This window comes from Babylonia areolata, chromosome 17, assembly GCF_041734735.1.
Source record: "Babylonia areolata isolate BAREFJ2019XMU chromosome 17, ASM4173473v1, whole genome shotgun sequence".
Classification (NCBI taxonomy): Eukaryota; Metazoa; Mollusca; class Gastropoda; order Neogastropoda; family Buccinidae; genus Babylonia; species Babylonia areolata.
Window position 1 is genome coordinate 18,867,936 of NC_134892.1, and position 26,179 is coordinate 18,894,114.

Below are 26,179 nucleotides of genomic sequence, written 5' to 3' on the forward strand. Positions count from 1 at the left end.
TCGTTATTTTCACATTTGAATATTACTGCTGATTGTAGAAAATTTGTTCGAGTGTTAATTTTCACATTTGAATATTACTGCTTATTGTAGAAAATTTGTTTGAGTGTTAATTTTCACATTTGAATATTAATGCTGATAGTAAAAAAAATTGTTCAAGTGTTAATTTTCACATTTGAATATTACTGCTGATTGTAGAAAATTCGTTTGAGTGTTAATGTTCTCATTTGAATATTACTGCTGATTGTAGAAAATTTGTTTGAGTGTTAATTTTCTCATTTGAATATTACTGCTGATTGTAGAAAATTTGTTTGAGTGTTAATTTTCTCATTTGAATATTACTGCTGATTGTAGAAAAATTGTTTGAGTGTTAATTTTCTCATTTGAATATTACTGCTGATTGTAGAAAATTTGTTTGAGTGTTAATTTTCTCATTTGAATATTACTGCTGATTGTAGAAAATTTCGTTTGAGTGTTAATTTTCTCATTTGAATATTACTGCTGATTGTAGAAAATTCGTTTGAGTGTTAATTTTCTCATTTGAATATTACTGCTGATTGTAGAAAATTTGTTTGAGTGTTAATTTTCACATTTGAATATTACTGCTGATTGTAGAAAATTTGTTTGAGTGTTAATTTTCACATTTCAATATTAATGCTGAGAGTAAAAAAATTGTTCAAGTGTTAATTTTCACATTTGAATATTACTGCTGATTGTAGAAAATTTGTTTGAGTGTTAATTTTCTCATTTGAATATTACTGCTGATTGTAAAAAAATTGTTTGAGTGTTAATTTTCTCATTTGAATATTACTGCTGATTGTAAAAAATTTGTTTGAGTGTTAATTTTCTCATTTGAATATTACTGCTGATTGTAGAAAATTTGTTTGAGTGTTAATTTTCTCATTTGAATATTATCCTTTACAGTGAGAAAGGAGTGGGGGTTAAATGGTGAGTTGTGGGAAACGGAAATTTGGCAGAAGAAGGAAACGTGGTTTTGGAGAGGGGAGGGTGGTTAAGGCTCTGTGTGTGTGTGTGTGTGTGTGTGTGTGTGTGTGTGTGTGTGTGTGTGTGTGTTGTGTGTGTGTGTTTGTGTTGTGTGGAAGTGTGGAAAAGAAACATCAATTAAACAAACCCTTCTTCTGTTTGAACAGCCAATGGTTCATTTGCATATTCACCACTAATCACCCTGTCCATTCCCACTGCCTGTGTCACTCGCCACATCTACTGCCCCTTCCCCTTCCACTGTCACTCACATCAGTTTCACTGTCCAATACAATTTGACCCTCTTCTGATGGACTAAAATAACTCTCTTTACTTCATCCCCTTCCAAGTCGAAACCATTCGTTTGATCCTGTAAGTTGAAAACACAACATTCTTGCCTCGTTTGAGGACAGTGTTTCAGCCTGAGAGGTCATTGTCACAGGTGCATTCACTCAGTCCAGGTTGGTATAAAAAATAGCTCAAAACCTGGTTGACAAACAAGGATTGGCTAAATACCAGCGGTCTGGGGTAAAGCTTTGCTAATAAGGCAAGGCAGGAGACCCATTCAGCATTGTCCATTCCCAGCTGTGTGAGGCGTGGGACTTTTTGAATGTCAAAACGTGTATTGTGGTATCCAGTAGGCAACGCCATCGATTTGCGCACATCATAATAATGAGGTACATGCGCACATCATAATAATGAGGTACACAGAATGAAGTGAGTTTTTAAAAAAAAGTGCATAACAGACAACATGATGTCAGCGTGTCTGTGTGTGTGTGTGTGTGTGTGTGTGTGTGTGTGTGTGTGTGTGTGACACAGAACGGGAGCCAGGGCTGGAACGAGTGCTGTCACTGAAGAAGAGATACCCTGAGATCAGCAAGAGCCAGGAAGGCAGAAAACACGTCCCTGAAACGGTACCACTTGTGTTTTGATGTTGGTTCTTTTCCACCTCTTCTTTCCTTCTCTCCCTCCTTGTTCCATTCTTCTTTTTATCCTTCCCTCCTTCTGATCTGCTCTCCTCCCCCCCCCCCCCCCACACCACACACACACCTCTTTCTACCTCTTTCTTTGTCTTTTTTCCTTCATACCCTCCATCCATCCATACAAAAGTCTGAGACAATCAATTGCCGGAACCGAATGATGTGACTGTAATCCTGAAAGACATGATGGCATGGAAACTCCAGTGGATATATTTGACTCCACACCATGATGTCAGGTGTACCCACCATTCCATTTCCTCACTTTTCCCTTTCTGGTTTATTCATTATTTTGTGGGAGTTTTTGGTGGTAGAGTTTTGCTTGTTTAAGTTTGTTTTTTGGTTGGTTGGTTGGTTCTAAAAACACTTTTGTCTTACGACGGAATTTGTGTAAAGGAATTTGAATTAAGGATGGTTGTTTTCCTCTGCAGGGTATTCCAAACTCCGTTCAAGATGCTCTCCTTGCAGGTTAGTATTATACTGGAGACGTGGTTTCATCACAGTAAAAAAAAAAAAAAAAGTAATATGTCTACACAAGCTGTGATACCCACTGTCAGGTTGCATCAAAACTATTCACAAAGGCAAAGCCTGGGTATCGGATAAATATTATGAAATAGACAGTGGAGAATATAGAACAATAGCGTCGAGAAATATTATTGTGCACTTATCTGACCAAATCACAATCGCTTTATGTATAGTGTAAATATTTCATGCACTGAAAATAAAATGTAGCGATGATATATAACAACTAATAATAATACCACAACTACCAGATGGAAGGTGCTTGATACTGAAAGGCCCTTTGGCCAAATGTCATTGAAGAGGTTTGGGGGACTCAAAGGAGCTTTTTAGTAGACCTGAAAGAACGGGAAAGAGTGTAAGCAGAAAGGACAGTAGATAAGTAAGAAGGGGGAAATCCTTCAAAATGGTGATAAGCCAATATGGCAATTTTGTATTGAATTATATACTGGATGGGTAACCAATGAAGTTGACGTAAAAGTGGGGTAACGTGATCCTTTTTTACTTTCTAAAAATGATTCTTGCAGCATTGTTCAAAATAATCTGAAGGCATGACAACAAATCAGAAGGCAGACCAGCAAGTAGTGAATTGCAGTAGTCGGTGCGACTTAGGATCAAGGAGCAAACAAAGTGGTTGCTTCAACGTCGAATGGTACGGATTTTCCTCAGTTGGAAGTTTGCAGTTTTACATAAATTACTGGCATGGTCGTGCATGATTCAAAAAATGCACCTAGGTTTCTGACAGAATAATTTGAAAGTTGATATCAGCATTGCAGGCTATACTCCCATTTATTATAGACTGAAGGTGGTGTTTCTTTCATTATCATTTGACTATGTATTGGATGGAAATTTGTCCCAGAAGGCTGGACGGGAAATCATAGGAAACTATGGCTGTTTCTTTTGATAGCTTTACATCATTTGGTTGAGAGGGTTTCATACAATAATTATTTTTTTAAGAAAATCAGATGTAAATGAAAGATATCTTTGATTTACTTCCCTTTTTTCTCTGTCAATCACTATCTCTCACACACACACACACACACACACACACACACACACACACACACACACACTCACACTCACTCACTCACTCACACACGTGCGCACATACACAAATAAAAGCCATCTGACCTACAGGAAAGAAGTCAGACCTGTACAACAAAGCTCGCCAATCCAGTGTTCAGAGACCAGGCAAAAAGAACGTGGTGAAAGAGAGTGAGCTGACCCCAAAAGACTGGATCCACATCAGTCATCAGGTATGGGAAGTTATCGATCTCACCAACTGGATCAAACAGAGGGAGGGAGACAGAGACAGGAAGACAGACCGAGAGAAAAAGGAAAACGAAAAATGTTTTATTGAGTGTAAAATGGATAAGCTGAAAGTATCTTTACACGACTCTACAAAAATGAACAAAGGTAAAAGAATAAATAAATGAATACAAACATGTGAGGAGAATGTGTGTGTGTGTGTGTGTGTGTGATTCATATTTAAATAAAAAGATTCAAATAAATGCAAGGATTGTTTAAGGCAAGGATTGTATAAAGTGTTGCATGATTTGCTGTATTCTTCACTCTAGTAGTGGTGGTAGTAGTAGTAGTTGTACCCAACAGCTTTATACCCCAATAAATCATGTTTGAAATGATTCGTCAATCTTAACCCATAACTGTTGTTATACCCAGATAAACTGAATTCCTTCATTACTAATCGGTGTGTGTGTTTTATGTTACTGTGATTATTGCATGATTATGATTAGTATGTAAAAACTGAAAGAGTGTTTCGATTCCAAGAGAGAGGGGGATAATGATTTGATTATGATGTTGCATATACTCACACTCTCTCCTCACAACAATAGCAGGGCCACGTGGAGTGGTTTTTATAGAGTGTTTACTTTAACTATACAAAACAGCACACACACTAAGCATAAGCAGGTCCTACTGGCATAAGCAATGCCTACATAAAGCAGCACACAGTAAAAAGTTCACCTACACCTAAAGCAGCACACAGTAAAAAGTTCACCCCACACCTAAAGCAGCACACAGTAAAAAGTTCACCCCACACCTAAAGCAGCACACAGTAAAAAGTTCACCCCACACCTAAAGCAGCACACAGTAACAAGTTCACCCACACCTAAAGCAGCACACAGTAAAAAGTTCACCTACACCTAAAGCAGCACACAGTAAAAAGTTCACCTACACCTAAAGCAGCACACAGTAAAAAGTTCACCCCACACCTAAAGCAGCACACAGTAAAAAGTTCACCTACACCTAAAGCAGCACACAGTAAAAAGTTCACCTACACCTAAAGCAGCACACAGTAAAAAGTTCACCTACACCTAAAGCAGCACACAGTAAAAAGTTCACCCTAACCCTACACCTAAAGCAGCACACAGTAAAAAGTTCACCTACACCTAAAGCAGCACACAGTAAAAAGTTCACCTACACCTAAAGCAGCACACAGTAAAAAGTTCACCTACACCTAAAGCAGCACACAGTAAAAAGTTCACCTACACCTAAAGCAGCACACAGTAAAAAGTTCACCCCACACCTAAAGCAGCACACAGCCCATCAAGGATTTCCTGCACTTTCCAGTCAGTCGGCCTGTGCCAGGTTCTAGTTCTTCTGGGAGACAGCTGAGAATTAGCTGTGCTGACTGGTTTTATTCCTCTCCACAACATACTGTGCATACTAATTATGAACCATAGCTTTTCCAATAGCTTAAACCAAAGTAACCAGTCTTGAGTTGTCCAAGTGATGCCAAGTGAATGAATGACGGATTCACTGCTTGATCCTGATTCGTCCAACTCAACAGTTTGATCTGATTCGCTCATTTCAGAACCTTCTCATACACACTGTGACAGCATCTTTAACAGACTGCGTCACAAAGAGAGGGGAGAGGTAAAGAGGGGGGGGGGGGGGGATAGGGTGACTTTAAAGACTGGCCGCCCTACTGGACTGTAGGACTGGAATGTTCCTACATGCCGACATTAGCATGTTTCGGACATTCCAAGACCTACCTCAGCGAAGAGACTGGGGCATCACATGACGTGTTTCTACAGCTGGGCCGGGTGACGGCAGACGCACGGAACAGCCGAACAGGGAGTGGCGGTGAAGAGGGGGTTGGGGGAAGGGGAGGGAGGGTGGCGCGGTGTCGGCGCGACCTCAAAGGCCGGACTTTGGACTGGATGGAACAGTGAGGGAGATAAGAAAGGGTAGGGGTGTGTGTGTGGGGGGGGGGGGGGGAGGTGGAGTGAAGGGATGGGGAGGGAAGGAGACAGAGTGTGGGTGGTGGGGGTGACTCTGCCGGCATACTATAAATTATATGTGAGCTTTACGTCAACTTTTCATTGTTTATATAACATACACCATAAATGAATCGATTTCATTGGAGATAATAGCGGATATGAAGGAATATCACTCTCAAACCAATGGAAAGATTGCACTGGCTCTTAGTGCTGCAGCCTTGGGGCCAGTTGGCCTTTGGGACCCATCCCAACGCGACTGTCCTAAAACCCTCTAGGCCGAGCATGGGGATATAACTTGGGCAAGACTATCATTCCACGACAATCAAATTCTAGCTCAGATAATCAGGACAGCTTTAGCCTCCTCTACTGTTGTGGTGGACATAGTATGGCAATACTGACCACCATGCACACTAAAATGATCAAGAGGATGACGCCCGGACACTACAGGGTGAGCAGTGAGGAGATTGGTGATTGTAGACAGTTTGTTAAAGTAATCATTTTTCACATCTTAGTGTTACCGTTCGAGAGGAAGGAGAGAGGGGGAGTCGCATGGTGAGCTGGAGGAAACAGGGCAGGTCAAGCGTGGAATCAAAGAACAGTTGAAATAGATAAGTACAGTGAAAGAAAATCGTTTGATAGACATTGTAAAAGAGAAGTCATTCATTTGACAAAATGAAACAAACGATGATGAATATAGAAAGCCACAAAATCAACGTTCCCAGTTAGTTTTGGTGACACACTTTCGTGCAGGTAAGGTTTCATCAAATCACAGCCAAAATGTACATGCTTAACTGTCACATCAATGGAACAAATGCACTTGATATTAGATAACATTGATTTTAATCACAACACTGAAACCAATACACTTGATGTTAGGGCGATATATAATTAGTAATGAATCTTACATTCTGAAAATAAAACTTGAGACAGGTATGTAAATCGGCCCAAAGTCTCTCTAGAGAGAGTCCACTTACGTACGAGGTTTTAGAGTTGATCGGAAGCACTTATACGAGTGTCTTACTCATTTCCTTGTACGGCAATGGCACATTTAGTATGCAGGTAGTGTGTATGTTGCTTATTGCCCCACAGGATGAGAGGACTGTGGTAGAGGAGGTGGTCTCCTCTGAGTTTGTCAGTGACGTGCTGCCCACACTACGGGCCTGTGACCTGAATGGAGTTACTTGCTTCAGTCACAACGATGACGTTCGGACCCGCATTGACAGACGGAACGGAGAGACTGTGCATGTGAGTTTTAGTGTTTCCATCAGAGCAACAACAACAACAATGGTGAAGATGGTGGTGATGAAAAATGAATCAGTTATGAATAGGAATAGTGATGATGATGATGATAATAGTTATGATAACAGTAATAATGCGCATCACACCTCCTAGGCATAAACATACATCCATCAAGTGTATCTCATACTGCATCATACTCGAGCAAGCTTGTACATAAATAAACACGCTAACAAAACCATTCAATCGAGAAATGACTTGAATTGAGTCATTATTGACACATATCTATATCTGCGAGTGTGTGTAATTTATGAAGTGGCTTATAGTAGTATTTGTGAGTTTCTCTCTTTCTCTCCCTCCACCCCCCCCCCCCCCTCTCTCTCTCTCTCTCTCTCTCTCCCATATTCTTATATATTCTATTTCAAGAAATAAAGTTGGTGGTACATTCTATATAAGTTTTATATCAGACAACATGTTAAAATATTATATGTTTTATATACTTACGTATGCTTTTCCATGAAACACTTACGTTTATTGCACTTGTTTCATTTTGTTTCATGACTTTTTCTTGCGAGTGCGTGTGTGTGTGTGTGTGTGTGTGTGTGTGTGTGTGTGTGTGTGTGTTGGGTAATTGTGTACTTTTGTTTTTGTCTCACCTGATGCAATTTCTCTTTTATGAGAGTTCATTTACCTGATCTGATGTGATCTGATTCTACCTTGCCTTGCCTTGCCTCATCTCACCTCATCTCATCTTTTCTTTTCTGTTTCTCATGCTGATTTATGTTGCACACAGCAACGAGTGTATGATGCAGCAACTGTGAGCCTGGAGAACGCCGCACGGAGCCATTGCCTGTGGGAGAAAGAAGACGTGCAGAGTTTCTTCAGTGGCTACGATGTCGAGGACGACGGGCAACACATGCGCGTGCTCGTGCTCTTGATCTCTTTGATACGCACGGTGCGCGACTTGCACAAGAAAGGCTGGATTGCTCGGGACTTGCGGGAAGAGAGTATCCTGGTTGACAAGTCCACTAATGAGGTACGGGTCAGGCACTGCCACAGTTAGTGTCAGCTTTATGACGACAGCCTCACCCCCTCTCTGAACAAGGAGTATGATTGTGTACATGTTTCACGATCCTTCCTCTGTAAGCTCATAAACGTAAGACAGTATCGGTGTCTGATGTTGCCAGGGTTCATTACGATTTCCCTGTCTGATGTTGCCAGGGTTCGTTACGATTTCCCTGTCTGATGTTGCCAGGGTTCGTTACGATTTCCCTGTCTGATGTTGCCAGGGTTCGTTACGATTTCCCTGTCTGATGTTGCCAGGGTTCATTACGATTTCCCTGTCTGATGTTGCCAAGGTTCATTACGATTTCCCTGTCTGATGTTGCCAAGGTTCATTACGATTTCCCTGTCTGATGTTGCCAAGGTTCACTACGATTTCCCTGTCTGATGTTGCCAGGGTTCACTACGATTTCCCTGTCTGATGTTGCCAAGGTTCACTACGATTTCCCTGTCTGATGTTGCCAAGGTTCACTACGATTTCCCTGTCTGATGTTGCCAGGGTTCATTACGATTTCCCTGTCTGATGTTGCCAGGGTTCATTACGATTTCCCTGTCTGATGTTGCCAGGGTTCATTACGATTTCCCTGTCTGGTGTTGCCAGGGTTCATTACGATTTCCCTGTCTGATGTTGCCAGGGTTCATTACGATTTCCCTGTCTGATGTTGCCAAGGTTCATTACGATTTCCCTGTCTGATGTTGTCAAGGCATGAAGCAGTGTCAGTGGCTGATACTGACCAAATTTTAAATGATAAAACAGTTTCAGTGTCTGACATTGTTATGGCTGAAGACTAAAGTTCCCGTGTGTGATATTGTTAAGGCTTAAGACAATTCCAGTGTCTGCTATTGCCAAGTCGTAGGACAGTTTCATTGTCTGATATTGCCCAGGCTTGAGACAATTTCAGTATCGGATATTCCCAAGGCTTAAGGCACTGTCATTGTCTGATATTTTCAAAGCATACGACAGTATCAGCATCTAATAATGTTCTGGTGCCTGATGTTGCCAATGATTAGAACGACAGTTCCAGTGCCTGATGTTGCCAAGGCCGAAGACAGCATCAAAGCTTAAGACAGTGTCATTGAAAAGCTCAAGACAATTGTGCTGTCTGAGGTAATCAAAACCTTCAGACAGTTGTCACCACAGGCCATGGGATTTTCATCCCTCGAGCTCTTGCCTATGCCATGTGCTCAAATCATCAGCCAGCAATGCTACACGTGAATTGATGTTAACATTCACTTAGTTGACACTGTGATCAGTAGACCAAAAGTTGCACGGCCCACTATTCGTTATTGTAGCGTGAATTATGATTAAACTGGAAATGGTGGAGTGGTGGGGAGGTTGTAGTATAGTGCTTCTTCGTTTGGTTAACTACACTTGCCATGTTTCTTCGTTTGGTAAAATACACTTCTCATGTTTCTTCGTTTGGTTAAATACACTTATCATGTTTCTTCGTTTGGTAAAATACACTTCTCATGTTTCTTCGTTTGGTTAAATACACTTATCATGTTTCTTCGTTTGGTAAAATACACTTGCCATGTTTCTTCGTTTGGTTAAATACACTTGCCATGTTTCTTCGTTTGGTTAAATACACTTGCCATGTTTCTTCGTTTGGTTAAATACACTTGCCATGTTTCTTCGTTTGGTAAAACACACTTGCCATGTTTCTTCGTTTGGTTAAATACACTTGCCATGTTTCTTCGTTTGGTAAAATACACTTATCATGTCAAGCTGGTGCAGAGAGGGGTTCATCTGGTTTGCATCAGTTTGACATGGTGCAGTATATGACACACAAAAGACCTTGGACCTTCACTCACCCGTCCAGACAATTGTTAAAACCCCTCTGTTCAATTCATAGGTGATCCTTGCACGGATTGGCAGAATGCATCGTTTGCCATCAACAGACTCTTACTTTGTGGATGAAGTCCCCAAGGACAGTTTCAGAAGGTAGGACATAAAGAGAAGGAATTCCTCTATTTGAATATTTAGTTATAGTAGTTGTAGTGGTCGTAGTGGTCGTAGCAGTAGTTGTATAATTTTCTCCAGGCACATGTGCTAAATACACATGAACGTATAAGCGTATATTCGTGTTATTAGGTTAGTTATGATTCAGAAAGGTGCACTTGCTCTGAAGCCAGGGATCTGTTCTGGTCAGAGTGGATTTGAACTCTCATACACACGCACGCATGGTCACACATATACACATGCACTAATCATTAGCTTAATGACAGAACTGTTGGTATACATGTGTGAATGAAATATTATGTGTACATGTTTAAGGAACATATAATTTTGTGCTTCCAGCATAGCGGTATAGTGAAGTGATAAAACAACCGGACAATTTTACGTTAAATCGTCGAAGATTTGATTGTAGGCCAATACCAGACTTAACTGTGAAAGAATGGATGAAGATATTTCAATATGAAAATTTCCACTAATAGCAAACACACTATTAGAAAAGAAAACCTATAATACGAATATGATTTATTAGGGTTTGAATTTGAGCTTGTCTTAATTTCGTTGACCGGGGCGCGAGAGGGTACCAGTGTGCCAAGGGCAGTAACTCTGAGTGCGTCCTTTTTTTTCTTTTTTTCTTGGAATATGTAAAATGCTTTCAGCAGACACCAAAGAACATTTTAAGACAAGTCTACATCATTCCTGGGGGGCGGGGGGGGGGGGGGGGGGGGGGGGGGGGGTGTTCACGGTAACCCCTTCGGACTTGTGGACTAGTACCAGCTGAGTGGTGCCTGGACAATGCCACTAGGTAACGACAATAATCGTTTAGATGGAGAATCATGCTGAATGAGTTTGGTATGTGCGTATTATGGTTTTTCTATAGTTCTTAATACTGTGAATTGTTTACATGTGTTGGTGTAATCTTGTATACTCTCTTGGATACTTTTACATGTGTTTAAAACGTATATTTTATGTTTTTATTGCGAGAGCATGAGCTGCACGAAGACATGTTAATACACCTTTGGAAAAAAGAAAGTTGACTTGATGGTGTGCAGGCTGGGCCCTGAAGTGCTGGTCAGCGGGCGGTACGGAAGGGAGAACGATGTCTTCCAGCTGGGCACACTTATTCTGCAGTTGTACCGAATCCTTGCCATCACCCAAAACAGCCCTTCTGCAGAACGTCGAGACTTTGCTCCTTGCCCCAGTTACCCCGCTGAAAAGGTGTTGTGGTGGTTTAATTCCAAATTGTACAAAAACAAAACCCCAGACGAAAATGTTACTGCTTATAGGTTGAGATACTGGCTTATCCAGTTACACATGTGGATAGTTATATCGCGCCTGACCTAGGTCAGAGACAGGCTCTGAGCGCTTTACAAGCACGGAGTCATTTACACAACAGGCTGTGAACCTGCGTAAAGCCAAGAGAGCTGCCTTCATTTCCTGTGTTATACATTCAGACTTAAGTCACACACACACACACACACACACACACACACACACACACACACACACACACACACACACACACACACACACTTGTAGATCAGACTGAATGTTACTGTGAAATTTTGCTAAATGTGGAATTGTGGCAAGTGTAGGGTTCGATGCTCTACGCTCAGATTCTCGCTTCCTCGGCGAACGCTTTACTGGGCCACCACCTTCCATTCATGATAGACAGCTGTGTCCGACTATGACCAACAGAACAGCAGAGGAAGCAAGCGGGCAAATGGACCATCTGAGGCAGAATTTGATTATAGTGGAGTGTATTGCTCAAATTACAATAAGTTTATGTCAGTATCTTACATCATCCAAGCGTTGAACGATTGAATGTATATATATATATATGCAGCTGGCTAACTACATCCGTGACCCTAACCGGGAGGAGGAGCCCTTAGAGCTGTGCCCTGGGTGGCTGAAGGAGCTGTCCGATCGGTGTCGGCATGCAGACCCCGAGAAACGACCCACGGCCAGTCAGCTGTTGGACAGCCTGGAGTCACACCAGCGTGATCCCGTGACTCTTTCTGTTGGGTGAGAGAGACAGGCAGACAGACAGGCAGACAGACAGACGGACAGACGGACTGGCAGGCAGACATACAGACGGAGACAGGGACAGACAAAGAGAGACAGCGAGACAGAGACATATAGTATGAAGAATGCAGAAGAAGCCATCCCGGATGTACAGTTGCATTTATATCCGAACCACACCAAGTGCTGATGACGTCAGCCCTTCCCTATAAATTAATCATCCCCGAATCGTTTTTTTTAATCTAAGATTCGTATAGAAAGGGTAAAAAATACTTCAAATTCACGAAAAAAACATAAAAAGTCCGCAACGCTGCATATTGGATAGCTGATGCGTATTCCTGTGTTTACATCGTCTCTTACAGACTGTTAACTGTGCAAACGACATACAGACTATTAACTGTGCAAACGACATACAGACTGTTAACAGACTATTAACTGTGCAAACGACAGACAGACTGTTAACTGTGCAAACGACATACAGGTTATTAACTGTGCAAACGATATACAGACTGTTAACTGTGCAAACGACATACAGGTTATTAACTGTGCAAACGATATACAGACTGTTAACTGTGCAAACGCAGGTAGGAAGGTACGTGTCCTGATGAAGATTTTTTTCTTTCTTATTATGAATCTACTTATATCTTCAATGAGTGCACTGAATTGAAAAAAGGATGCAAAATGATGCAGCGCCCGTATGTTTGCATTGTTGTGAAGGACAGTGAACAGCTTTTAAAATCTATATATTTAAACACAGAGATAGAAAGAGAGATAGATAGACAGATAGATAAGCATCTTTGCAAAGTTTTAATTTCAGTGATGGGAGATTTGTTCACATGCACATGTTTTCCACCGTTACCTTATTTGCGCTCTGTGTGTGTATGTTTTTGTGTGTGCGTGCATGCATCACGTGAGTGCTATAGACGTACATGACGATGTGGATGTTGTGCAGCAAAGACAGTCAGATTGCCGATCCACACCACACAGGACCAGCCCAGCAAGGAATGACGTCCAACGTGCAGCCGAGGCGGAGGCAGCTTTCAGCACGACAGTTAGCACGACCCAGATCCAGGTCCAAATCCCCCCTCAGGAACTTCACAACCAGACCCCGTCGAAGGAGCATTTGGAGGACCATGAAGGCAAGATTTACGAGGAAAAAGACAAATCGAAAGCAACGTGGGACTTTTACGAATGGCGTCGTTTCTGAGGAGACTGAGGTGGAGGTAAACTGGTCTGACGGTCATGTCAGTGATAATTCATCTGACAGCGGATCACCAGTTGAATTACAGTGTGGTGACATGATTCCTGATCCTGATCAAACCTTACTGAAGACCGTTTATCATGACTGTCAAAGCAGCTATGATCCACTCAGCAGCACAACAGTAGCTGGCTTGCAGTCTGTTGACAAGACCAATAACTGTGATGTTACTGTTCCCAAGATCAAAGCGAGTAAAAATGACTCTCTCCTTTTCCCCTCAGAGATGACGACAAATCAGTTGGAACGGACTAGAGCACAGTCTGTTGCAACACCATGTGCAGGTTTTCCTAAAGAACGTCTTCGCCTGGCAAGCCCTGTGAGAACAGACAGACACTCGTCTTTCTTCACTAGCAGCACGTTTCTCGCAGAATGTGCTCCCCAAACCAGCAGGCAACACCATGTCCCAAGCAGAGGGAATACACACGGTTCAGCTCATGTGCTATACTATAGATTTCCGACTCGTGGATCGCACGACAAAAACACTCAACCTGGTACACTCTCTTTGTTTCCAATACATCTTCCGTCTCCACGTGGGCAAAACCTTAATCCATATGATCCCGGTGATGACAAAACAGCAAGTGATGACGACTCCTCGCTGAGAGGGACTGGAACAGACATTTCAACAGAAGACAACAAGCAGAGTGACGTTGGTATAGAACCGTCTGCTTGTGTCAGACCAGACAAGACAACTACGATCCCATCAGATCGAGAAATGTCGACAAACACTTGGTCCGGCTTAGGGAGGACTGCTGGTTCAGACCAAGACACACACAAGAAAACACATTTTCAGCACAGTAACTCAGAAAAGACCCAGCTGCGGCAATCTGATTCCAACATTGTGCACTTAACTCCTCACCATGGCAAAACACTTCCTTCATCAGAAGATCCACTGAGTCACGAAGAAAACATAGGGAATGCAGCAAAACGGAAGACACGACATACAAGAAACCAATTTGATCCAAAAGAAAACCTTGAAAATGCAGATTCCTCAAGTCCAAAACAAGAAGACAGTGCAGTCACGGCACAAGCAGAATACACCAACAATGAAGCGATACGTGCCGACTGTAAAGATGATCGCTGTGATGTGTATGCTAACGAAGTTGAAACGTGGAAAGTTCTCAGATCAGGTCCCGTGTCCAGCGACTATCAGATGTCACATGACACCGACGTGGATGAAGAAAGCGATATCCACATGAACGAAGAGAGCTTAACCATGAAGCCTGTTGCAAGCACACAGACTAAGAGAGATCCTTCATCGCCCCTTCCTCCCATACCGCACAGTGACAACGCGACTTACTCAAGACTCTCACAGAACCGATTATTGCCTGCATCAGGGAGACCTGCTCCTCACAGCAGGACAGTTCACTGTGTGACACAGTCTGTGTGTCAGAGAGCATCAGCTCTTGGTCAGACGGATACTGCTGCATTGAAGAGAACAAGTGATCATCAGAGCGTGACAACCCGCTCCATCACACCCACTGTTGTGCAGAGTGGGTCTTCCACACAACATGCAACAACTACACTTGCTCCAAAGGGAAAACGTGGAAATGCAGATTCCTCAGGTCCAAAACGGGAAGAGGAGACTGACACAAAGGGAGAAGGATCAAAACAAGAAATGGGGAGACAGTTCAGTTCAAACAGAAAGTCTGAGATGGAAACGATTTCCGGGGACTCTCACGCTGACGAAGATAACATCTACATGAACGAAGGAGACAGCTGTCAAAAGGTCTGTGACGTACACACTGAACTTGACCCTGACAATGCCCCAGACAGCGAATCAGTACAACAGGGGAAGACCTCTATCAGTGAAGAGACACAGTGCAATGGCCCCTCAGACCATCCTGAAACCCAAAGGTCTGTTGCATGCACACGAACTGGGAGAAATCGAATGTCATCAATTCCACTGATACCGAACAATGTTCATGTGGAACACTCAGGTCTTGCTCAGAGCAGATCGTTGTCTGCATCAAAAAGACCGACTTCTCGGAGTGCAGCGGTTTCAAACATGACACAGTCTGTGAGTCAGAGAGCATCAGCTCTTGGTCAGAGGGATACTGCTGCATTGAAGAGAACAAGTGATCATCAGAGCGTGACAACCAGCTCCATCACACCCACTGTTGTGCAGAGTGGGTCTTCCACACAACATGCAACAACTACACTTGCTCCAAAGGGAAAACGTGGAAATGCAGATTCCTCAGCTCCAAAACGGGAAGAGGAGACTGACACAAAGGGAGAAGGATCAAAACAAGAAATGGGGAGACAGTTCAGTTCAAACAGAAAGTTGAGGATGGTTCCCACAACAACTGGTCCAATAGACACTGCCATCTCGGCACAAGCAGAATACACTAACAGTGAAGCGATACTTGTCGACCATAAAGATGATCACTGTGGCATGTATGCTAACGAAGCTGAGACTAACGGGTTTACTGATTCTGAACAGAAAACCCTAACTGTAATCCCTGCAATAGACATAGTGTACAGATCAGATCCCATGTCTGGGGACTGTCAGATGGCACATGACTCTGATCCGGGTGAAGAAAATGGTACCTACATGAACAATGTGGACGTTGGAAGCTCAAGCTTTGCACAGAGCCAATCGTTGTCTACATCAGAGAGACCCTTTTCTCTCAGTGGGACGATTCAATGCTTGATGGAGTCCAGGCCTCATCTGGATGTGACAACATCTTCAGTGACTGACCATGACCAACGTTCCGCTACAAACGAGGCCACTGACAGAGACAACAGCAGCCACCAAACCTCCACTGAGTCTAACAGGCAGGACACTGTCTATGAAGTGTCCTCCTTGCCAATGAGGCCAGATGACCATATGTACTCGGATCTGTTTTCAGCTGATTCCAGTTAGAAATACCAAATATAGTTGATCCGGTTCGTTAAAATGATGATGGTGATGGAGATAAGGATGATGCATTTAGGTTTCTGTTCTGAAGAAAGGGACAGTTTGCATAGATTATCGATAACGATCTATATCACAGATAATGTATTTACATGACAAGGGTAATGTAGTTGTCAGTGTTTTGTTGCACTGATCTGACAAACACCTCTATTTTCGATGCCTCATTGTCAATAACCCTGAGATTTAGAACAACAGTGAGTTTGATTATTGCCAAATGTATTGTCTGTCTATATCTGTCTATATTCTAATGTCTGTTTTATTGCGATATTCAGAGAGAAAGGGCAGACATAAAGGAAATATTTGAAGGGGAAATTAATTTTATGTATTTGTACAGCATTGATTTCAACTGACATCTCGAACATATATTTGAAGTACCTGCTTGTGTAAGTATTTTATCCCGTGGTTTTGTTCTGTCTACAACTTACCCATTTTAATAGATTTTTTTCTTGCGGATGTGATCATAAAAATCCATCACCAATGTCCACGGTTGACAAATGCAGAAAAACATGTCATGACAGCTTTCTCTTCTCTGTTCAGTGTTGCTCCTCTTCGTTTGCAGTTTCGTTTTCTTAGTTCAGAGTTGTCTTTTCTTCGTTTGCAGTTTCGTTTTCGGTTTATGTGACGAAGAGACAATTGGTCTGGAATGAGTAGAAACACGGGAGCGAGCACATGTGCGTGCGTGTGTGATAGGTAAGTGGGTGAGAAAAGTCTCAGATTACCTCTCTCTGCCTGATTTTTAAAACAGTCGACATGCGATTCCGATGGGTAACATATCTTTCATTAATTCTTCCTGGCAACCTTGTTTTGGTTTAATCTTCAATGGACATCTTTTTAATTTTCATTCCCATGTTTGACAGTTTCCTGTTTAAACAAGACATGAGTTTTTACAAGACTTCCTGCTCCGGGTTGTCATATCACTTTGTATTCATTTCCTTGGTGAATTGTTTTGACTGGAACAGGATTTCTTTTTGTCACAGCATTTTGTGATGGGTGGTGTCGCTCCCAACATTTGATTTGATATATATATTCATATTTTTTCAGTTTATTTGTAACAATCACTTTTTTTTTCCAAAAGAAACAACAAAAGCTGATAGTTTTCCATTACAATCATTACCAAGAATGTTTCTTCTGCTGTTGTTGCGCTGCTCAGTTTTACGATCGATATATCCATGGTATAAATCAGTACGTTTGAATTAGAAACTATTCTCAGATAATTTAACTGTGACTCTGGGATAAAAAAAAAATACAACAACAACCTGATTCCTTTTTTATTTTTCAATGCTGCCCCCCACCCATTCCCCCTTTCCTCCCTGTCTCACTGTATATGGTATTAATACAGTTTGTATATTTTGTACAATGTTTGCTGAATATGCTGCACAGAGGCTATGCAAAAACGTATCACTGAATCTTTTTAACTCACTCAGTACGGCCAGTCCTCTCTTCTCCTCCACACAGACCCCTCGGATGTCCAGTGGGTGTCTGAATGACCCAACCTTTAGCTTCCGTCGTCAGAATTGTGGTATTCTTTGTCAACATTCACCTCTTCAGTATAAGAGCCTTCCGCTTGCAATATTTTGATGATGGTAATTGGGGTGAAACGCTGTTAACGTCATCTCTTTCGCCGTTCGTATGGAGAGAGTTAACATTACACACTTTGTTGCGCTAAGAACGCCTGCCAAAATATGATACATGCTTGTATTGTAAAATCAGATCTTATGTGATCAAAATCCCTGTCAGAATATGAGTGTGTGTCAGGTGGACATCATCCAGTTTTTGTTGTTGGTGGTGGTGGTGATATTGTTTGTACTGTTTGTTTTCCTCAAAGGGTTGCCAAAATATAAAATTGTGCGAAATGGGTATCATACATTTTTTACAATATTGATGTCTTTTTTTCGTTAAAAAGTCTGCAAATTTACTTTTTCTCAAGTGGACATAACATATTGGATTTTCTCGATTTGTTTTTGTTTTATCTTCTCAAAGAGCTTGCCAAAGTATATCTTCTGATTCATTCAGCATGTGAAAATTTAATGTAGTAACAAGTGGACCTGGCACAAGACAACCAGACAGATTAAGCACTGCCAGTAGTTTCTAGCGTCCGTTTCGAGTTTCGACGGTAAGTCGTGACTTCAGCAGTAGATCCAACAATGAACGATTGTACGAATATAGTTCTCCAGAATTCCTTGTTTTACTCTTGATCATCAGTTCAAGGCATTTATGTTCTGGGAAAACACACTTGGGGAAAAAAACCCACAAGAAGACAGTAAGTCTCTTGTGTCGGATATTCCATCATGTCCACGTACATACCACGAAACATTAAAAGCTTTCTCTGTTTGCATTTGGATTTGAGTTTTGGAGGTACACTGAATATTTATGGTGGTTTTAGAGATACACAGATTTCTTGCACAAAAGTTGTAAAATGGTGCTAAATGAAGTGTGTATTTTTCTATACTTTTGTTTTTCACAGAGTGTGTTTTTGATGTTTAAGTCATTTTGGTTAGCGCCCAGCTGACCACAACGATCCACATCGGCGCTGATTTGTCATTCTATTTATCGGCGCTGATTTGTCATTCTATTTATCGGCGCTGTTTTGTTATTCTATTTATCGTTGCTGATTTGTCATTCTATTTATCGGCGCTGTTTTGTTATTCTATTTATCGGCGCTGATTTGTTATTCCATTTAACGGCGAAATCATTCTGTTTATCGGCGCTGTTTTGTTATTCTATTTATCGGCGCTGATTTGTCATTCTATTTATCGGCGCTGATTTGTCATTCTATTTATCGGCGCTGTTTTGTTATTCTATTTATCGTTGCTGATTTGTCATTCTATTTATCGGCGCTGTTTTGTTATTCTATTTATCGGCGCTGATTTGTTATTCTGTTTAACGGCATTGATTTGTTATTCTGTTTATCGGCGCTGATTTGTCATTCTATTTATCGGCGCTGATTTGTTATTCTATTTAACAGCGTTGATTTGTTATTCTATTTAACGCCGCTGATTTGTTATTCTGTTTATCGGCGCTGATTTGTTATTTCATTTATCGGCGCTGATTTGTTATCTTGCTATCAGATCCTTACGCAAAGTATTTTGTGATGTGTACAGTACTACTCACAGTTCTTTTTGTTGACGTTGTTGTCGGTGCTACCGCTCCAAATCTGTCACCCCATTATGATCTCTTCATTGTGATCGTTTTTTTCTCACTGTTTTTCATCTGTTTGAACAAGGGGTGAAGATCGGGGAGAACACAAAACTGGTGCAGTGCAGAAGATTGAAGTCTTTCGTTTTGTTTCACGTTGACACGGCTTCCGCTCAGCTGCTTGTTCGTTCTTTTGTTCATGATCTAAACACATATAAAAAAAAAGTATTTTCAGAATTCAAATAGACGGGTGCAATAGCCGAATGGTTAAAGCGCTGGACTTTCAATCTGAGGGTCCTGGGTTCGAATCTCGGTGCACCTGGTGGGTAAAGGGTGGAAATTTTTCCGATCTCCCAGGTCAACATATGTGCAGACCTGCTAGTGCCTGAACCCCCTTCGTGTGTATGCGCACGCAGAAGATCAAATACGCACGTTAAAGATCCTGTAATCAATGTCAGCGTTCGGTGGGTTATGGAAACAAGAATATACCCAGCATGCACCCCCCCCCCCCCGAAAACGGAGTATGGCTGCCTACATGGCGGGGTAAATAAAAAAAAACAAAAACGGTCATACACCTAGAATGTTACATGTCTGTCTGAGTGTGTATGTGTGTGCGTCTGAAATCTGATTGAATGACACAGGAAACGAATGATGAACACCCAGTGGCAGCCGTCAGTCGGCTCTACCCAGGTAGGCAGCCTGTGGTGCAAATGTCCCCGTGTATGTAAAGTGCTTAGACCTTGGTCTCTGACCGAGGATAGGCGCTATATAAGTATCCACATCAATCAATCAATCAAAATATTGGCATAATACAAAAAGGCTTAATGGTTTGTATTTTATAATCCTTTTCCAGTATTCGTCATTGCTTTGTTCCCTTACTGCATAATACATTTCATGATAATAATTAATTTTTTTATCCACGCCGCTCATACAAGGTCACACCCGGGTTCATCTGTCGTGGTCCCAGCGTCAGCAGTCCGCAGCGAACCATCGTTGTTAGGACGCAAGCTCTCCACACACCAGAGGAGACCCAGCACTGCTGCTGAGTCACTTCAGTGGTGTTCAGCAGTGTCTTTCTGGTTTAACGTACCTAGGACACCGCTAAACCCCTACTGACGACAACCATGGCTAGGTCGCGGAGCCTGACTGAGTAAGGGTCCCTCCCAGAGAGGAGACCGCCACCTCGTCCCTCCAACAACAGCCTCCCATGAATCTACCGACACTGAAAACATTGACAGGACTCGCCCCAAGCACGGAAGTAGAAGGGTATCAAAACCTAGGTCACCATGAGAGCAGGGCATGAAAGGCCACATAATTTAGGACTTTCTTTTTAAATTGGTGATGAAGGAGAAGGAGAGGAGGATGACGATGATGATGACAATGCTGCTATGGAGGTCCATGTAGGCTTGTGACAACATGACAAGGCTGTGCTCTATGCCTCCTGTCATAATGACATTCCCCCCGTCAACCAGGCCTGAGAGACACAGACACTTGCAGTGCTGGTCAGGAAGTTAGAGCAAAACACCCAAAGACGCATCCGTGAAGTGAATGATACTCAACTGTGTGGTCCCAGTATCCCCATTTAAGCCCACAGCACACTCAACTCTGGGTAGGATTCGGCCGCGAGCCGAAAAACCCACCTCCGCTGGGATTCGAACCCGCGTCCTCCAAGCTGTCATTCCGCGATGTTAACCACTTCTCCATTGTTGCATTACTGGAAAAGTTTTCGTAAAAAAAAAAAAAAAAAAAAAATATATATATATATATATATATATATATATATATGTGTGTGTGTGTGTGTGTGTGTGTGTGTGTGTGTGTGTGTGTGTGTATTAAAAGAGAAAAAAGAAAACAAAACACACCAATCTGTCAGATATTCCACATTTTCGGAACGATCACGTTCCTTCCTCAAGGGATAAGTTGTTTACATGTTACCAGGGTCACTATATATATATATATATATATATATATAGAGAGAGAGAGAGAGAGAGAGAGAGAGAGAGTGTGTGATATGGTAATTTTTCATCTTTAAACGCAACTGCATCAGAATGTGAAAAGCTTCCAAAAGATTAATGTGCTACCTCAACACTGCAGCAATGGCAGGATCGTGGTCAGAACACGTGTGTGCAAACAAAGTGAGTTTATGCATCAACCTGCGAACAGTGACATCATTACATGCTTCATTTCTGCTGGAGTCATGCAAGGCTTCGCAGCTGTGGTTTATTTGTGCTTCACAATCAAAACATTGCACATTGCAGCAGCTAGTTGTTTGGTGTCCATACTGACTGCCAGTTGGGCACTACAATATTGCTTCCATTGGTCTGTTTCTCACTCTTTGTCTCTGCTTACCAGTCTGTGCCTGTCTTGACTCTGATAAAGTACACGTTCTCTCTCTCTCTCTCTCCCTAAAGTTCACTCTGATTGCTCTCTCTCTCTCTCTCTCTCTCTCTCTCTCTCTCTCTGTCTTTGGCAGTGAGCACCCCCCTCCCCGCCTGTTATTGCAATGTGTATTTTTTAGACTTCTGTTTTATATTCATATTAGTATGGTATTTGTTAACATACACAATATATGCTTATGTGTGTGAGTGTGCGTGAGAGAGCGAGAGAGAGAGGGAGAGAGAATGTGTATGTGTATGTTCTGTGTGGTTTTTGTTGTTGTTGTTGTTTTGTTGTTGCTTTGTGTGTGTGTGTGTGTCTGTGGTTTTTTTTTGTTTGTTTGTTTTGTTGCTGTTTTTCCAATGTCGATTAGTAATACCATGCTTGTGCCAGTGTGTGTGTGTGTGTGTGTGTGTGTGTTATTTGTACCATGATTATGCCTTTATGTAGTATTGTATTCGCACACTATGACTTAAAGTAGCATTGTGTAGTACATGCAGTGACACATATAATGTAGTATTGTGTAGTGTAGACCCTGTTTCAGGGCGGGGACTGCGTGAAGGAAAGCGCGCCAGTGCTTATCTATTATCCTCGATAATAAACAATCTCTCTCTCTCTCTCTCTCTCTCTCTCTCTCTCTCTCTCTCTCTCTCTCTCTCTCTCCCCTACTTCTTCTTCTTCTTCTCTCTTTCTGTTCCCACATTCCAGCCTTCCTGATTGTACTTGACTTTCTTGAAGTCATTTTTCCAGTTCAGTTCATAGTGTCAGTAATGTTATAATTCTCATACATTGTACTATTTGCACAGATGCTTTGCTCAATTTTTACAACAATAAACGTAAAGACTGCTCTTACTTCTTCTGCATTTTTATTGACTACAAATTTGTCTGTCTGTCTGTCTGGTTGGCTGGGTCTGTCTGTCTGTCTGTCTGGTTGGCTGGGTCTGTCTGTCTGTCTGTCTGGTTGGCTGGGTCTGTCTGTCTGTCTGTCTGTCTGGTTGGCTGGGTCTGTCTGTCTGTCTGTCTGGTTGGCTGGGTCTATCTGTCTGTCTGTCTGGTTGGCTGGGTCTATCTGTCTGTCTGTCTGGTTGGCTGGGTCTATCTGTCTGTCTGTCTGGTTGGCTGGGTCTATCTGTCTGTCTGTCTGGTTGGCTGGGTCTGTCTGTCTGGCTGTCTGGTTGGCTGGGTCTGTCGGTCTGTCTGTCTGTCTGGTTGGCTGGGTCTATCTGTCTGTCTGGTTTGCTGGTCATCTGTCTGTCTGTTGGTTGGCTGGGTCTATCTGTCTGTCTGGTTGGCGGGTCTATCTGTCTGTCTGTCGTTGGTGGGTCTGTCTGTTGTCTGTCTGTTGGCTGGGTCTGTCTGTCTGTCTGTTGCTGGTCATCTGTCTTCTGCTGGTTGCTGGGTCTGTCTGTCTGTCTGTCTGGTTGCTGGGTCTGTCTGTCTGTTCTGTCTGTGCTGGGTCTATCTGTCTGTCTGTTGTTGGCTGGGTCTATCTGTCTGTCTGTCTGGTTGGCTGGGTCTATCTGTCTGTCTGTCTGGTTGGCTGGGTCTATCTGTCTGTCTGTCTGGTTGGCTGGGTCTATCTGTCTGTCTGTCTGGTTGGCTGGGTCTGTCTGTCTGTCTGTCTGTCTGTCTGGTTGGCTGGGTCTATCTGTCTGTCTGTCTGTCTGTCTGGTTGGCTGGGTCTATCTGTCTGTCTGTCTGGTTGGCTGGGTCTATCTGTCTGTCTGTCTGGTTGGCTGGGTCTATCTGTCTGTCTGTCTGGTTGGCTGGGTCTGTCTGTCTGTCTGTCTGGTTGGCTGGGTCTGTCTGTCTGGTTGTCTGTCTGTCTGGTTGGCTGGGTCTATCTGTCTGTCTGTCTGTCTGTCTGGTTGGCTGGGTCTATCTGTCTGTCTGTCTGGTTGGCTGGGTCTATCTGTCTGGCTGTCTGGTTGGCTGGGTCTATCTGTCTGTCTGTCTGGTTGGCTGGGTCTATCTGTCTGTCTGTCTGGTTGGCTGGGTCTATCTGTCTGTCTGGTTGGCTGGGTCTATCTGTCTGTCTGTCTGGTTGGCTGGGTCTATCTGTCTGTCTGTCTGGTTGGCTGGGTCTATCTGTCTGTCTGTCTGGTTGGCTGGGTCTATCTGTCTGTCTGGTTGGCTGGGTCTATGTGTATGTCTTTCTGGTTGGCTGGGTCTATGTGTATGTCTTTCTGGTTGGCTGGGTATGTCTGTTCTTCTCTCTCCACTACCTCTCTCCTTTTCTCTACAATATGTGTGATTTCTCTCTCTCTCTGTCTCTCTCTCTGTCTCTCTCTCCGTTTCTTTCCCTCAGTACGGGCGTACAAATGGATCAAGATGTATTTGTGAGGGTGTAGTATGCGAGCGCTTGTGTGTGTGTGTGTGTGTGTGTGTGTGTGTGTGTGTGTGTGCGCGCGCGTGTTTTTGTGTGTGCGTGTGGGGTGTGGGGAGGTGGAAACATGCAACAAGAATCATGTTTCAAAAATGTCCCGTGTTTTAAATTCACCGTGAGACAAATCCATGTCCCGATATTCTTTTACCAGTTCAAAAGACGAAAGTGAGGAAGTATCGACATTTAGGGCGCACACATGCAGAGAGACAAAATCCTATCCCACGCGCACTCACGGACACACAAGCACAGACAGACAAACACACACATCGCATACACCTACACCGTACGCATAACCTTACACTCTCTCTCTCTCTCTCTCTCTCTCTCTCTCTCTCTCTCTCTCTCTCTCTCTCGCTTTGACTGCTGCTGACAATTATTCTCGTCAGTGAAGGGCAGTCACTGGTCTCGCCATAATAAGAGAGAGCTTAAGAGTCGGGATGTCAGTCATTCTTTATTTGAACCTTCATTACTCTTCCAATTGCGTTACTTTCATTTGGCAAAATGAATTTCACCACTTATTTATTTTTAAAGGGTAGAATATTTACATACGAAAGGTTACGGACCATAAAATAAAACATATATATTTTAGTAAAATGTTAAAACATCGAGGGATTACTTGACTTATGCAGGCCACTTATGGTCTGCCACTGTCTTCTCATTGAATACACAGATGGCTGCTTCAGCAAGCACACGCACACATTGAGCAGCTTGACAAATTGTATTGTCTCACTCTTTTCTGTCACACAGATCTCTCTGTGTGAAATTCCAGCTGCTCTCCCCAGGGAGAGTGCGTCGCTACACTGAGAGCGCCACTCTTTTTCTTTCGTTTTTTTTCCTGCCTGCAATTTATATGTTTTCCAATCGAAATGGATTTTTCAAAAGAATTTCGCCGGGGACAACCCTTTTGTTGCCGTGGGTTTTTTTACGTGCACTAAGTGGATGCTGCACACAGAACCTCGGTTTATCGTCTCATCCGAAAGACTAGCTTCTAGACCACCACTCAAGGTCTGGTGGAGGGGGAGAAAATACTGGCGACTGTAGGATTCGAACCAGTGCCCTCATATTCTCTCGCTTCCAAGGCGGAAGCGTTACCACTAGGCCAATAGTCCACATGCTTTGAAAAATCGCTATTTTAGCAGAAAATATAGTTATTTAGTGGTATATAAACGATCGATGTTTTGTTCTGTTTTATTTTCCATTGACAAAAAAAGGAAATCAATGTGCAAACAAAACGAAAAAAAAACCAACAACCCAAAACACCTCCAGTTATCAACTGATGCCTGTTACACTGGCTGTATACTCTGCTGCATGCCGAAACAACAGCGTCACTTCACCATGCCCCTCACAAGAAAACTGTGCAAGTTCCCAAGCGGTGCTCAACTATTTGTGAACCCTGTAGCCTGACGTCACACTGTCCTCGTTTCAGCAGCCAATGGGTTACACCTTCATGTCTTCCAGCACCTGCATGACGTCAGAGAGAGACTGGGAGCAGAAGGCACGGCGCTGCAGCGGGTGGCACGTGCACACCTTGGAACCACGTGACCGTTCCCACAATTCCCCCCACTGATGGAGACTGCCGTCATCCGGGTCCTTGCAGGCCGCTCCCCTCACTGGAGAAAGAATGAAAGAAAGAAAAAAAAAGTGAGAGAGAGAGAGTGTGTGTGTGTGTGTTTGTATGGGGGTGAGGGGGGGGGGCGAGAGAGAATAAGACACACACACACACACACACACACCACCCACCCACCCACCCTACTCCACTCCCCCACCCACCTCCACCCTCCCTCCCCACACATACACACAGGCCCGAACAAATCGGCTCCCCTACCCTGCGGCTGTCCACACAGGGAGGGCGTGTTGAAGAGGGATCCGGTGGGAGGGATGTCCACGTTGTTGATGTCATAGTCCTGGGTGCACACACACTCCGAGCCGTCCAGCATGAACTTGTCGCCCAGGTAACGGTAGGGGGTCAGGTCTGTGTGAGTGCAGGGCTCTGTTGGTGGAACACACAGACAATGACACGGATATGAACACAGATACGGACACGGATGTATCATTGAATACAGGCCATAGAAAAACACAGACAGTTAAGGAGTCAGGTCTCTGTGTGTGAGCGTGTGAAT

The 26,179-nt window shown here is 43.0% G+C and overlaps 2 protein-coding genes across 3 annotated transcripts in view; one reads left to right on the forward strand and one right to left on the reverse strand.

Moving 5' to 3' along the window:
* LOC143291709 (uncharacterized) overlaps positions 1 to 22,515 on the forward strand; it is a 46,398-nt gene extending 23,883 nt beyond the window's left edge. For both annotated transcript variants that reach the window (XM_076601732.1, XM_076601733.1), the window contains 9 exons: positions 1,798 to 1,892; positions 2,387 to 2,423; positions 3,612 to 3,730; positions 6,806 to 6,961; positions 7,746 to 7,988; positions 9,868 to 9,956; positions 11,021 to 11,186; positions 11,815 to 11,993; positions 12,943 to 22,515. In XM_076601732.1, the coding sequence (XP_076457847.1) occupies positions 1,798 to 1,892; positions 2,387 to 2,423; positions 3,612 to 3,730; positions 6,806 to 6,961; positions 7,746 to 7,988; positions 9,868 to 9,956; positions 11,021 to 11,186; positions 11,815 to 11,993; positions 12,943 to 16,111 (4,253 nt within the window). In that variant the 3' untranslated portion in view covers positions 16,112 to 22,515. The remainder of the gene's footprint in view (positions 1 to 1,797; positions 1,893 to 2,386; positions 2,424 to 3,611; positions 3,731 to 6,805; positions 6,962 to 7,745; positions 7,989 to 9,867; positions 9,957 to 11,020; positions 11,187 to 11,814; positions 11,994 to 12,942) is intronic.
* Positions 22,516 to 24,615: 2,100 nt separating this feature from the next.
* Positions 24,616 to 26,179, reverse strand: part of LOC143291535 (uncharacterized) — a 39,844-nt gene continuing 38,280 nt past the window's right edge. Inside the window, exons 16-17 of the mRNA XM_076601436.1 lie at positions 25,885 to 26,049; positions 24,616 to 25,669 (exon numbers count right to left, since the gene is read on the reverse strand). Coding sequence (XP_076457551.1) covers positions 25,497 to 25,669; positions 25,885 to 26,049 — 338 coding nt within the window. The 3' untranslated portion in view covers positions 24,616 to 25,496. The remainder of the gene's footprint in view (positions 25,670 to 25,884; positions 26,050 to 26,179) is intronic.